The sequence below is a fragment of the Sinocyclocheilus rhinocerous genome, unplaced genomic scaffold (assembly GCF_001515625.1).
Source record: "Sinocyclocheilus rhinocerous isolate Xijiao unplaced genomic scaffold, SAMN03320098_v1.1 scaffold2028, whole genome shotgun sequence".
Taxonomy (NCBI): Eukaryota; Metazoa; Chordata; class Actinopteri; order Cypriniformes; family Cyprinidae; genus Sinocyclocheilus; species Sinocyclocheilus rhinocerous.
This window is the reverse complement of record NW_015628691.1, coordinates 76,082-89,829: the sequence shown is the minus strand read 5'-3', so window position 1 is coordinate 89,829 and position 13,748 is coordinate 76,082. Positions and strand designations below refer to the sequence as shown.

Here is a 13,748-nt window from a genome sequence, read left to right as displayed (position 1 = left end):
TTTGATTTATATGAGTTAATTTAGACGTAATGCACGTTTTTATAGAGTTACTTCCTTGCGTTGACAATTTAAATGTGCTGCATCATTTTGCTCATTGCGCCCTCCTGTGCCCTCGGGAGACAATTAGACCTATTTAATCTGCATATAAAACATTAGAAATGAGATATTCGTTTAATTTTTATTTTGTGTTTGATTGTTAAAACAAAAAATATTTTTGTTTGTCTCAATAAATTGTGTTTATTATAAATACAGTGGTTAAATAAAAATAAAAAAAATTCTATTGCTTTTTGTTTTAAAAAAGGTTATAAAAAATGCCAATAATTATCGATACCGAACGATATGAAACATTATATCGTTGATACATTTTTTAGCTATATCGCCCAGCCCTAGAACTTATTCAATTTAAGCTTTTACCTCAGACTGGAGGAAGAATGATCTAAAGACACACTGCTGGAGATGCTGAAGGTCTCCACGGTCAGCAGAGATCTCACAGGTAAATACAAAGGCCTAGAAAAAAAAAAAAAGTTTCTTAGATCCAAATTAGCACAAATACATGTATTAGACCAACTACATTCTATGCATAGGGATTGAGGATTGAATACTAACAAACTAACATCTAATAATAACTAAACCAAGTTGTATTTATTTTAAACAAAGACTTCACAAACACCTTTTACAGCTACCTTTGCTATGTTGTAAACAAAAATCAAGTATGCTGTTCAAAATTAGACAAAAAGTTTTTGGTGAAGTTAGTTCTGAGCTTCATTTGTTTGCAGATACCACTTGAATGAAATGCAATGAAATGTATCCATTGTGAGAGTCCAAATGTATCTCTTTAAATACTAAATAGATGTAAAGGTTATGCTAGAATCTAGCTAAATGTATCACCTGTAATCCAGGGAGCAGCTCCATAGATGCAGGTGGAGGGTGGACACAGATGATGGGGGTGTGTAGCCAAGCACCGGCTCATCTGACACATTTAGAAAGTCGACTATCTACAGGTGAAAGACAACCAGTAATGTTTAGCACATACAAATGAACTACAAGTCAGCTGATTCAACAACTCTCATTTATCATTACACCTTTTTGAGATGCCCACAAGCCCATTTTAAAAGGCGCTTTATTTCATTTCATGTGGTTTGCATGAGGTTTTTTAATATATATTTTATTACCTGGTCATACCATCCCAGACTTGAAGACACAACTCTGTGCTCCAGTGTAACTCCCCTCATGCCAATGGCTATGAGAAACTCCTGAAAATACCGGAAGACGTGTAACAGATACAGTTACAAGTTTAATAACACAAACAGGACAGAAAATGTTTAATGTTTTTGAAAAACGTTTCTTGTGCACACCAAGGCAGCATTTATTTGAACCAAAATACAGTAAAACAGCAATACTGTGAAAAATGACATATAACTGTTTTCTATTTTAACACATTTTAAAATGGAATTAATTCTAGTGATGGCAAAGCTGTATGTTCAGCAGCCATTACTCCAGTCTATAGTGTCACATGGTCCTTTGGAAATCATTCTAATAGGTTGATTTGCTGCTCAAGAAACATTTCTAATCATTATCAATTTTGAAAACAGTTGTGCTTATATTTCTTTTCCGCATTCTTTGATGAATAAATAATAAATTTAATGCACCCTGAATAAAAGTTTTTTTTTTATCTTTAAAAAAAACGTTAATCTTTAAATTTTAAATCTTACTGACTTAAAAGTTTTAAACGGTATATTGTTTTGAACAGCATTTATCTCTGGCAATAATTTGGTTTACCTTGACATTGCGCTCTGTGTTGTGGGAGGAAATTTTAACAGCGACAGACAGCATGCTGTGGGGCTCCAAACTGAGCCCTTCAGAGGGAGACGCCCTCTCTGGGGCAGATTCAGACGCGTACATCACAGGCTCCAGCCAATGAGGACGCGTCCTGCAGGGCAGATTGACACTCCACTCAGGGGCATCTCCATCCACTGTGCCTGAGAAAATAAATACACCATGATGTTATGAAACAAACACCAAAAAAAAAAAAACACCATACATGCATATTAACTTAAATATGAGCTTTAGTGATATATATATATATTTTTTTTTTTTTTTATCTTATGCACTAAAGTGGACCATAGATTTCTGTTTACACAATTAACAATAATATAACCAGAAATCTTACAGACCATCATATAACAAAACTGAAAATTAACAGGCAAAACAACAAAAAAAATTTTTGTTTACCATGGTGATACAGGCAGGCCTGAGACGTGTGGAAGCAGACATAATGCTGGTCTTTGAAGCCTTCATGCTGCGTCACACCGAACAGCGTCCCGTTTTTTACTTCCATCCAAAATTCACCGTGTTTTTTTGGTGATACACTATTATCATCCTGCTGGAAGTATTGGCATTCATTACATAAGACTATGTAACCCTTACTAGATATTGACTCAATATTAAAGCACTATCTTTGGAATACTGATGTAATACCTTTAGCTGTGTGTGCAGAGCCAGCAGGCCGTGGTTAACAGACAGGATGATGGAAAAGAGGCTCTGAGAATTCTTAGGCTGCATCTTACTCCTTTTCTTCCTTCTATTCCTGTAGCCCAGTTCAGCAGGAGTGTAATATTGTAGGATTTCTTCCTCAGAACCACTCTCCTCCTCTTCACACACATTATGTGAAGAAACCAGAACAAAAGACCAACAGACACAGGTTGTCAGAAGAAATTGGCTATTAAGAAATGAATAATTGAAAAAATCTTTCCAAAACAAAGTTCTGGCAGTAGTATCAACAAGTATGTTCATGCTTTTCTAGTCTGATATTAAATATTCAAGTGAGCAGAAGGGGAAAGGATCTTTACCCTCTGGGCCAGTAGATCTGAACTGACTGAAGCTGTCTTTACTGTAGGTGTTAATGAGTTGACTGGCTACAGACAGACCCACCCCATATGGGATGTTCTCCACTGTCTCTACTGGAGATGGAGCAGTGGGCTCCCATAGTAGCAGGTCGTTATTAATCCTAAAAAAAAAAAAAAAGAGCACATTATAGCTGAAATGTAATGATGTATATGTAGATTTATAAACTGTGACTCCTCATGCATTAATTACCTGTTGTGTAGTTTTTCATAAAAGCCTTTATTGGGCAAAGAGAGCTGCACATTGGGGAAAAACAGCTCAAGGATATAGAGGGAGTTGCTCATGGTTTTCTCCTGGAATTCCGTCATCTCCACCACGTCTCCTGGGATGACCATCTGCATGAGGCGCAAAGTTATTACCCATAATTAATCACAACTGATAATTAATAAAATGGTCACTCTTACGAGACAATGAAAATCTCTATACCTCCTCATTCTCATACATGACACGCCGTGAGGAAAAGGGGGATGGCTCAGGTTTGCCAAAATCACACACATCTTTCAGGGAGTGGGCGGCTCCTTCTTCCTCTTCCTCTTCCTCTTGTGAGTGACCGTCCGCTTCTTCCTCCTCTTCCTCGGCTGTTACACGCTCTAAGATGGAGCGTACGGCCATGGGGTTCACCTTCAGAACCACTCTGAATGGGTATGAAGCAGAACATATTCTAGTTTCTGTATCGGGATGAATTTTATCAATAAAGATCCATAGAATGACCATAAAAAAAAAAGGATACAGAGAATACATCATACCTGGGCCAGTCAAATTTGCCACAGTCGGAAGATGTCATGTCCTCCTCCATGGTGTTTGCTACTCGTAAGAACCTGGCTGCGGGGTGATCTTTGTCTTCTTGGAATGATCCTAGAGTAACAGAAAACATGTTGTATGATTAACTGTATATAAAAATGCAAATGTAAAAAAATCAAAAGCTTTGCTTGGAAATCGAATTAAAAAAAAGTTTTCAATATATAATAACATAATTGTTAATATTTACATATTATTATTAATGTTTCTAAAAAATTATATTTGAATTGCTATTATTAGTCTGTCTTGCTTTTTTGCATACGGAATTTGCTTTTTCTTTTTTTGCATCTACTAAATAATCCACTGGTGCCATTATACTGTAAATTATGGATTACTCTTTTTTTTAGAAAAGAAGTAAAACAAAGAGGATGACTGCAGAGGAACATTTAAAACTCATTCAAAATTTATCAGTCAGTTTCCTTGTCTCTTAGAATTAACTGAAAATGCAAAGATTATTTTTATGCCTTGATCAGGATGACTCTGTCTATAAATGAGTACCGTTGAGCTCTTTGAAAGTGAGCTCCATCTTAGTCTGCTCTGATGAGTTTCCTCCAGTGAACTCTGTCTTGAGCTCCAGATCTTCCAGCTCCAGCTGCAGCAGCTCTTTCTGCAGGGACTTCTTAAACCAGGGGCCCCTCTCCTGATCCGAGCGCAGGTCTGGGATCGGGAACCGCACCACTAGCACCAGTAGAGGTGCATTTATTGACATAGACACATGGCAGTGTGCTGGGGTACGACTATCATCCAGGAAGACCTCTGCAAAGGCCTTGTGCTTGTGAGGAAAACACACAACCACAATAAGATGCAAAGTGACATAAAAGTAAATGAAAATTAAGTTAAATAAGTACAGAGAAATAGTTGCGAATGTTTCTCACCAGACTGACATGTTTATTGTAGGAGGTGTACATGTGAGATGCCATCATCTCTGTGGTAACCAGTTTCTGAGGCTGGAGTAGGGAGTTGAGCCTGTCCACAATGCTGACGTCACACTCTGAGCGCACTTTACCCAGCTCCACCTGCAATTCTGCTTTACGAGGTATAGTACTTAGACGCACCTGCCCGCCCTGAAGAAAAAAAAAGTTGGATCAAGTTTACTGTTTGCAAGTGACTAAAATTGTCATTTGAAGTATAAATAAAGTTTAAAAATCAAATGATTAATTTAACTAGTAAAAGTGGACAAATAGTTGGTCCAGTCAAGGACATAATCAAATGGTCATGACTGTAGTATGAGAATGTACTCTCATCAGCACCATGCAAGACACAATATTTCAGGAAGTTACCTGCGGGCCTCTGCGTTCTGTTAATTTGTAGAGTAAATGTAGGCATACAGGAGGAGGAGAATCACTACTGGCTGAGACATCGAACGTAAGAAGCTAATGTTTGACACAAGAGACAAAGATCATCATTATTATGTAAGAGAACTATTATGTGCACATAAAATGTTTGTTAACAGACAAAAAAACACCTCTGTGTACTGGGCTCCACTCTGTGTAGTGTGACTGTCAGTAGAGTACAGGCATTCCAAAAGCTCCACCTGGCTCAGAGAGAGATCCGTGTTTAACGTACGTACACTGGAGCCTTGACAGTGCTTGTATGTCACCTTTAATCCCTGACCAATGAACCTGAGGATAAAGAAAAATGCATTTTACATTTTCTGTTGTCTTCAATGGCACCTTAAAATACAAAAAAGCATAGGTTAAGTATGGAGTTCCTCAAGGCTCTGTCTTAAGTCCTTTTTTGTTCTTTTTGTTCATGCTCTCCTTAGGATATGTGACTTTATATGTTGCTTTTCATTGTTATTCTACTAAACCACAGGTCTAAATTTCCTCTAGACCAGTTAAAAGATTCTGATTTCTCGGTCAATGGAGTGCAATAAAGCATTAAAGACTGATTACAAAGTTATTGCTGTCCCACCTCTCTCATCTCTGACATCCAATGTCAGCCATTCAACTAAAGGATGTTTCTCTGACCACTGCCTAGAAACTGTCTCAGGACTTCAGACTTAAAATGTAATTATTGATATTTGAATGAAGGCTGATAACAAAACATAAAACAACCATTCTATACTATTCTGTATTTAATTCTAAGTAAAAGCTTACCTGAGATGATCATGTGGACAGGCTTTATCGAAGACAGTTCGTGACTGCAGGAAACTCCCAGCAGGGAGTTGATTTACAGACAGAATACGGAAAAACTCTGAAGCCATTGGTGCAAGATGGCTGCGGGAGGAGTCTGGAGGTGGGAGGGGGTCAATATGGAGGACAGACAGGCAGAGACTGCCCACTGTGAGCCTGAGAACCAGCTCAGGCCTGGACTCATCACAGTGGCCTTTAGTTGGATGAGCTAGAGATCACACATAGGGTAGAGTTATTATTGATTAAATATAGTCATAAGGGTCAACAACTACCATGAATCAAAGCTCATAATGGAGACATACATGTCTGCCGGAGCAACTTGTGTGTAAGCTGAGAATCTCTGGAAAGATGTGGAATCTCATTTGTCTGCTTCTCCTTCGGTCTAGGAACATCCATGTACTCGTCCCACACCGTCTAGGGAATGTGTCAAAAAATGTTTTGCACTTGTAATATCACAATAAGCCAATGAATGGTGACATAACTGATAATTTAACACTAATTATAAAACACGGAGTTCAATGTTAAAGTGAGAGGTGGTGACCTACGGCTACATTTTCAGATGGCGACTCCCCCAGGGAGGCAGAGTAGTTGCTATTTACAGACAAATCTAGATCCACAGTGGGTGGATCCCCAAGAGGAGGCAGAGATGATAGGCTATGTGACATGTCCATATCAGCCATGGAGAAAAAGACGTCCTCTGTCCAAACAAGAAACAAATTAAACAAGTATTCAGCGATTCAAAAACAGAATGTAGAATTAAAAGATATGTTGTACTGAACTAACCTCTGCTGGACACCGTTCTGGTGGTCTGGCTTTCAAACAGGTCCTGGTCATTGGCAACTGTTATGGTGTCTTTCTTCAGGCAGCGGTTGAGCTCCATGTGGAGGCGATACTCATCCTCCTGCTGCATGGGCCGACTCTTCCTATCCTTTCCTATAGCAGACCACTCCTGTCCGGCTGTATATAAAGAATTTAATAGAAGCAATCGTCATATTCACTGGAAACCATTTATCGCCGACTTTATTTAATGAGGAAACCTTAAGGGAAAATCATATATGAATAGAACAAATTGTCACCTGAGCTAGAGAAAACCCCAAACATGTCCAGTAGGAGGTGAACTTGTTGTGGTGAAAGCAGCATGATTAGAGAATCAAACTGCCCATCAATATCCAACTGTGAACAGACCAGTCATTTTAACATTTTATTGTTAAAAATAAATAAATCATGCCTTTTTTGTTGTGACAAATCCATTCAGAAATACAGTCATCCTACAATGTACTTGGACAAATAAAAGATAAATTTAGATTTTCAACCAGCTTTGCATTGTTTCAATGTAGTTAGTATATGTAAGCAAACAATGTGTACACTTTCTCCGTGTTGCCTGCACCCAAAAATCCCAGTTTATTTGTCAGAAAAAGTCAGCCAGATAAAGCAACACACATCAATTTGGGTTTTGTTAAAACTTGTTAAAGCTACAGATTGAACTTCCACATTTGTTCCCACATTTTGTCGTATTGACAGGAGTGCGTGCCAAAATCACAAGTGCATTATGAGTGTTGAACTTTTGAGTGTATGAGTGCCAAAAATAGTGGAATACATTCACTCAAGGAATTAGCATTTCAACAAAGGAAGGCAGGCATATCTGTGCAATATTTTTATAGAAAGAAAGAATTAAAGCTACTGTATATTTGTAACTGTGTGGTACTGTATATGTACCCACCTTAGCTCCGGGCATGGCTTCATTTTGCTTCAGAACCACGGACAGCTCCAGTTTACCGCTAAGGCAGCCCACCTGCACTGGTTCAAACAGTGTACTGGAAGACACAGGTTCTGGAAACTGAGGGTGAGGCTCACAGATGATTTTTGGGTTCCAACTTGGCGAAAGCTTGGGTTCAGTCTCCTTTAACGTATAAAGAACATATGTCTTAGCGAGCTTTGCAATTGTTCTGCTAAACAGCAACAATTGTTTTTTTTTTACTTCAAGTTATTGTACTACTATAGGGTCAAGTTAGGCTAAGGTTGCACAACTATACTTACTATACTTGTGCAAGATGATTTTTAATTACAGCAGTACAGATACTCACTGTTTGAGTGGGGGATGATTTGAGGCCGGCACGTGCTGATTCTGAAAACTCATCCCAGAACACATAAGCACCTTCCAGTGTGAGGTTTTTATGTGCAAATGTAGTGGGCTGATGGATATTGACACTGGAGCCCTCCTCCACACTCTCATCAAAATAAACCATCCTAAATATCACAAAACGTACAGACAGCATGGTGATGATTCAAAAGAAAACATATCATATTGTAGTGTCAAAAATATTTAGTTACATCTCTAGAACTTACTTATTGATTCGGAGTTCAAGGGCAATGCCAGTTTTAGAATTTTCAGGAACGTGTTCCATCCGCAGAACAGTATCCACAAAAGTGACCTTGACTCTTCTCAACACTAACAGAGAGAACAGGGAAAGGATCAGTCACTGACAGGAAATCACTGAAAGACAAAATCTGATTTAACAATCAGGCAATCCATCAATCAGTCAATAAATAATTAAATCTTACATTAAAGTGATTTTATGGTCTACAGGAAGAGGCATACCTGTCTCAATAGTCTCTGCAAACTTTTCCAGACCCTCTAGAGGTTGCAAGCTCTCTCCCTGATCATCAGTGAGTCTTTGGCTTAGACACTCTTTGGCCAGCTGCATACTGCTGGTCATGAAGCTGGACCAGCACATGGGCTCCATGCCTGATGCTAAAAAAAGATTGACAATGAACATAAACAACATTAATTTCAACATCAAATGGAAAATCAACCTATGTATTTTCTATCTAAAGAAACCTTAATGATTTTATTGTGAACAATTAATTTATATATATATATATATATATATATATATATGTTTCCTGTTTTAATATTTGACTTTGTACTTTTTAATTGAAATGTAATAAATAATAATCAGATCATTCAGATCTCCCTTTATCGAATCATCAAACGATGGATAGAACCAAGTCCCTGACAAACATTTTTTTCTTTTTCAATATTCTGTTTCACTCAGAAGTACATCACAAAACAAAATAAATTATCTGTCGCTACTTTTTACATCTCAACTTTAAAGATGAACAAAGAAAAAGATATAGAATTATAAAATAATTTATTAAAATCACTATAAAATTATTAGAAAAATATATCACTAAACTGATCAAATATATTATAGAGTAAACATATTGTAAATTAGAATAAACACACACACTGTACATTTTAGAATGCACAGCACTGCAATTAAACATGTCAAAATGATGGCATGTCATCTGAAAAGAATTACGATTTCAAAGATGTTTCCTACCCATTCGAGGTCTTGGCCTGAACACCATCTCCAAGCCCCTCACTTCCAGTGCGCAGTTGTCCTGCAGCAGTGAGGCCCATGGCACAGTGAGAGAAATGGCCTGGATGAAGCCCTCACTCACCTCAAATGGTGCATCCACAGACTCCAGGATCTCATTCAGGGACTGAAAATGCATGAAATATGAAAGTCACAGACATTAAACTGTGGATAAACATCTTTTTTGATTATTACTTGGGGATAGGTTGAAAATCCTATTAAGAAAACCACTCTCGGTTATATCCGGTAATGAAATGTCAGATTCCATTAGTGAAAGAATCCGATAAGACATCTTTAATCAAATGTCAGTTTAATTATGTGTCCAGCTGGGTCAGGTGCATACTAGTATAATTTTGGAATCAAGAAAGGGTCAATAGCACAAAATGTACAGAACTTACCCATTTGTCCAGCGGCACTTGAGCAAGTGAGCCCGTGCCTTGATAGAGGTCCAGACTAAGCTGGTCCAAACTGAGCTTCTCCTGGAGGAAATTACCAAGATATCGATGCAGCAGGTACCTGCAGGCCCGCTTCTTAATAGACTCAGAAAATGGCCATGGCATCTTGACCGTCACTTGGGTTCAGTGTGTACTGAAACAAATTAGGACATTCAAGGCATTAAATGCCACATATACCCATCAGTGTTATTTTACTCAATCCAAGCAGCTGAGTCCTTAGCCATCTTCAAAGAAATCTCTTCCTTGACCTTCTAACACTTGCACTCTCTATTCTATTTCTTTTTTTATCTACTTGTTTTCTTTTTATTTGTTTAAAAAAATACTTGACCCTCTAACACTTGCACTCTCTATTCTATTTCTATTTTCTTTTTTATTTATTTATTTTAAAAACTTGACCCTCTAAAATTTGCACTCTCGATTCTATTTCTATTTTACTTGTTTTCTTTTTATTTAAAAAATGGACTAGCTTTCATAATTCTTTTTCTATTCCATCTACTTGTTTTCTTTTTATTATAGAAAATGACAATCTAACACTAGCGTACTCTATTCTTTTGACTTGTTTTCTTTATATTTATTTAAAAAATGACCCTCTAACACTAGCGTTCTCTATCTATCTACTTGTTTTATTTTTATTTATTATAAAAAAACACTTGCTACATGTACTGTGTTAGACTAATGAGACTTGTCACAGCACTTACATAATATTATTGCTCTTTTAATTAACAAAAAAATTTCAAGTTCTTTATGGTTTTGCTTTTAGTTTTAGAGTTAACGATAATAACTCTGATTCCCCTTTAACATTAAGTTTGCATTAAGCTGGAACAGTACACATTAAAAACTTACATTATATAAAATACATGATACACACAAGTGCCATAAATCCTTGTGGAACTGATTAAAAGAAAGTGAACTTGACTCACACAAAACACAATTATTCAGTGAAGGGTTGTCGATGACAACGAGTCAGTATAAATCCACATTCTGACTCTAGCTGACTAATGCAGACCTCCAACTGATGTGGCTGCCTGAACAAATCACATCTGCAAAACATTGATGCAAAGGACTTCTAGAGCCTGAGATTGCTTTGGCAAACCCATCAATTCACAGCAAATGATTGGCATTAACTCAGCTATTTAATGTGTGTACTCTAGTACAGCATCAGAAAGCCTGGTTATGATGAGGTCGTTTAAAATGGACATGCAGTTGTGTTTATTTGTCTGACATGACTGACGTTGCTGTCTGGCCCATATCTATATATACAGTATAATGATAGCCACCAGTGTTTGCGCAATTCCCTAAAGATTAGCGAGTTTGTTTGGCTGCTAACAATGCCAAATCATGGAGTCACACATCACAGCAGCCAAAAAGGGTTACAATTTGACCGTCTCTGCTGTGGTTATTTAAATTCAGAATGAGAAAGGAAAATAACTTACCTGTATTACAAAATAGCTGACTAACCGTTGTTCCTTGGCTTAGGGTGAACTAGCATGCTGGCTAAACACAATCCTTTGTACCTTCATTCAAGTTTGTCTGTTCAACTGATGCATCTCTCGGTAATAACAGCTATATTAAACTGAAGATGGGAGTCCTCGTGCGCATTATGAGTGGCTGTCGGCTCGTGTGAAAGCAGCATCTCTGTTTGTCTGCTTATAAGGCTAACGATGATGTTTACAAACACGCTCGTGACTGCGCAGTCTCTCTCGCGCGCGCCGCTCCACGCGCGGTGTGTTCACGAGCATCCGTTCTACGCAGCTGCTACACGGTCCTTCCACGCGGCTACAGGAGAGTGTTATTTTCACTACAGACTGGAAGAATTTTTTATAAGAACAGTGAAATCGCTTTATTTATGGTAAGTAAGCTTAAATCACACGGTGTGACTGATTTAGCTGATGATCTGAAGTCAAGTCTTATATGAGTCTATTTCTTTAAATCTGTGATCTAATTCGTTACACTGTGTTTACATTCAACAAACTGATAACAACATGGCACGATATAATGTTATTCTGATAGGGGCTGAACTGCCAAAATTCTGAGATTTGTTCTGCACTGCTTATCATTTCCATACGTTTTTTTTTAAATCATAAATTAATTTTAATAGGCATCTTGCCACTGTTTCGTTGGCGAGTTTTCTGAAGTTTGGGAATTAATGTTTATGGCATCAACTCCATTTGCTTGCATGTTGAGTCCAGTAAAACATCCACTGGGGATTTTCAGTGTTAACACTTGAGGAGAAGCGATGTCACTACTGCTTACGTTACTGATATGATAACGAAAATAGTAAAATGTAAGAAAATAAGACGACGTTATAAAATGTAATAAAGTTCATAAACTGTACTCGGTTCTTTGGACTGTAACTACGCACTGATGTTATTTGTGGAGAATGAAGAATTCTCTAGAAGCCTCTCCGCCCCCAAAGCTCGCACATCCACCCGCACAATTTGTTATGTAAGGAATTAATCTACTAGCTTTGTATTCTCATATACAGCTAAATTACAGATTTAGATATTATTATTATTATATTTTTAAAAATATGTTTCCCCAATAAAATCATAGATACTGTAACGTTTGTCGAGGCGGATACGCAGAAGCTGCACTTCGCAACAACGGCGCATAATTGACACACTTGAGTCCTAGCCGGCATGAGCCGGAAGTGTTCTGGCGAACTACCCCCGGAGGAGGTTAGTAGCTCATAAAATGATGATAATAAATAAATATTAACCGCTCCAGACTGTATCATATAACCTTGTTGTTTATGTGGTCATACAATTATTCTGTTACTATAACCGGGAGCTTGCGTTATATGGAACTTTTACTCTGCGAGAGCCTCGGTTGGCAGCATTAGCTAACACTTTACAGATTTCCTTTATGCAAATGACTTCATACATTACACATTAAAATGTGTGTTAAATGTTTGTTTCTTCCCCCTAAAATCTTACTAAAATTTTAAATAAAGTAAAGGTACTTCGTGACTGGTCAGTTAAGGAATTTGTCAGAGGTGCTCGCGCCCCCTCACGATCAGACGGCGTCAGATGTGTGTGAACATGCAGCTCGTCTCTGCGAAGCGTTTGTCTGATGCTCGATGAGCTGAAGGCTCGCTGGTGTTTTCAGGGGATGGAGGTGGACTGTCAGCCGGAGGACCTGTCGAGGTGCTTGTATGAGGAGCGCTGTGTGGAGCTGGGGGAGGTGAAGGACATGAGGCTGGAGGCTGAGGCGGTGGTCAATGATGTGCTCTTCGCGGTCACAGACATGCACGTCTCTCACAGTCTCTCCAGCGGACTGGATGTGGCCTACATAAACGTGGAGACCAGAGAGGGAAACCGATACTGCTTAGAGCTCACCGAGGCAGGGTTAAGGGTGAGTGATGCCAAACATGTAAACAGGTTTTTCATTTTAAGACTGACAGTTTGATGTTTTCCTGAGGATGAGGATGGGGTCCACTTTGGATCTAGGCACCTTACCACCCCCTGGTGGTCTTCGGTCATTTTATTTAAAGCTGCGGTCCATACGTTTTGCCTCTTTGTCGCCCTCTCTGTTTGAAAACCTGCAATTGCAGCAACACTAGCGTACTCTATTCTTTTGACTTGTTTTCTTTATATTTATTTAAAAAATGACCCTCTAACACTAGCGTTCTCTATCTATCTACTTGTTTTATTTTTATTTATTATAAAAAAACACTTGCTACATGTACTGTGTTAGACTAATGAGACTTGTCACAGCACTTACATAATATTATTGCTCTTTTGATGGTTTTGATTGCTTCTATTGTCCTCATTTGAAAGTCGCTTTGGAAAAAAGCATCTGCTAAATAACTAAATGTAAATGTAAAATGTAAATGTAGTAGGCAAATTTGAAACATAATTATAGTTTTTATAAATATTTTGAATTAGATTGTATATTTTAATTTAACTTCACTTAATTTTAATAATTTTTATTGTTTTTTTACTTTGTCTATAAAGTATTTCTTAACTTTTATTTATTAGATTTATTTAGTTTTAGTTATTTTTGTACTTAAAGGAATATGAGAAATGTTGCCTAGGCACCCAACTTAAATAAATTAACTTTAGTTTATATATAAA

At 37.7% G+C, this 13,748-nt stretch overlaps 2 protein-coding genes across 4 annotated transcripts in view; one reads left to right on the top strand and one right to left on the bottom strand.

Moving 5' to 3' along the window:
• LOC107738272 (autophagy-related protein 2 homolog B-like) overlaps positions 1-11,236 on the bottom strand; it is a 25,459-nt gene extending 14,223 nt beyond the window's left edge. Inside the window, exons 1-26 of the mRNA XM_016549986.1 lie at positions 11,106-11,236; positions 9,616-9,805; positions 9,182-9,344; positions 8,437-8,589; positions 8,184-8,286; positions 7,922-8,084; positions 7,558-7,737; positions 6,914-7,010; positions 6,621-6,794; positions 6,383-6,534; positions 6,140-6,251; positions 5,802-6,045; positions 5,168-5,324; positions 4,983-5,075; positions 4,578-4,766; positions 4,201-4,474; positions 3,651-3,759; positions 3,331-3,538; positions 3,097-3,239; positions 2,850-3,007; positions 2,479-2,651; positions 2,233-2,383; positions 1,780-1,979; positions 1,173-1,253; positions 889-995; positions 415-507 (exon numbers count right to left, since the gene is read on the bottom strand). Of these exons, the coding sequence (XP_016405472.1) occupies positions 415-507; positions 889-995; positions 1,173-1,253; positions 1,780-1,979; positions 2,233-2,383; positions 2,479-2,651; positions 2,850-3,007; positions 3,097-3,239; positions 3,331-3,538; positions 3,651-3,759; positions 4,201-4,474; positions 4,578-4,766; positions 4,983-5,075; positions 5,168-5,324; positions 5,802-6,045; positions 6,140-6,251; positions 6,383-6,534; positions 6,621-6,794; positions 6,914-7,010; positions 7,558-7,737; positions 7,922-8,084; positions 8,184-8,286; positions 8,437-8,589; positions 9,182-9,344; positions 9,616-9,777 (3,839 nt within the window). The 5' untranslated portion in view covers positions 9,778-9,805; positions 11,106-11,236. The remainder of the gene's footprint in view (positions 1-414; positions 508-888; positions 996-1,172; positions 1,254-1,779; positions 1,980-2,232; positions 2,384-2,478; positions 2,652-2,849; positions 3,008-3,096; positions 3,240-3,330; positions 3,539-3,650; positions 3,760-4,200; positions 4,475-4,577; positions 4,767-4,982; positions 5,076-5,167; positions 5,325-5,801; positions 6,046-6,139; positions 6,252-6,382; positions 6,535-6,620; positions 6,795-6,913; positions 7,011-7,557; positions 7,738-7,921; positions 8,085-8,183; positions 8,287-8,436; positions 8,590-9,181; positions 9,345-9,615; positions 9,806-11,105) is intronic.
• A 136-nt stretch (positions 11,237-11,372) lies between these two features.
• LOC107738275 (GSK3-beta interaction protein) overlaps positions 11,373-13,748 on the top strand; it is a 5,017-nt gene continuing 2,641 nt past the window's right edge. Inside the window, exons 1-4 of one of the 3 annotated variants that reach the window (XM_016549991.1) lie at positions 11,373-11,521; positions 12,052-12,117; positions 12,226-12,350; positions 12,781-13,026. In XM_016549991.1, coding sequence (XP_016405477.1) covers positions 12,312-12,350; positions 12,781-13,026 — 285 coding nt within the window. In that variant the 5' untranslated portion in view covers positions 11,373-11,521; positions 12,052-12,117; positions 12,226-12,311. The remainder of the gene's footprint in view (positions 11,522-12,051; positions 12,118-12,225; positions 12,351-12,780; positions 13,027-13,748) is intronic. The other 2 variants (XM_016549990.1, XM_016549992.1) reach the window with 2 other exon arrangements.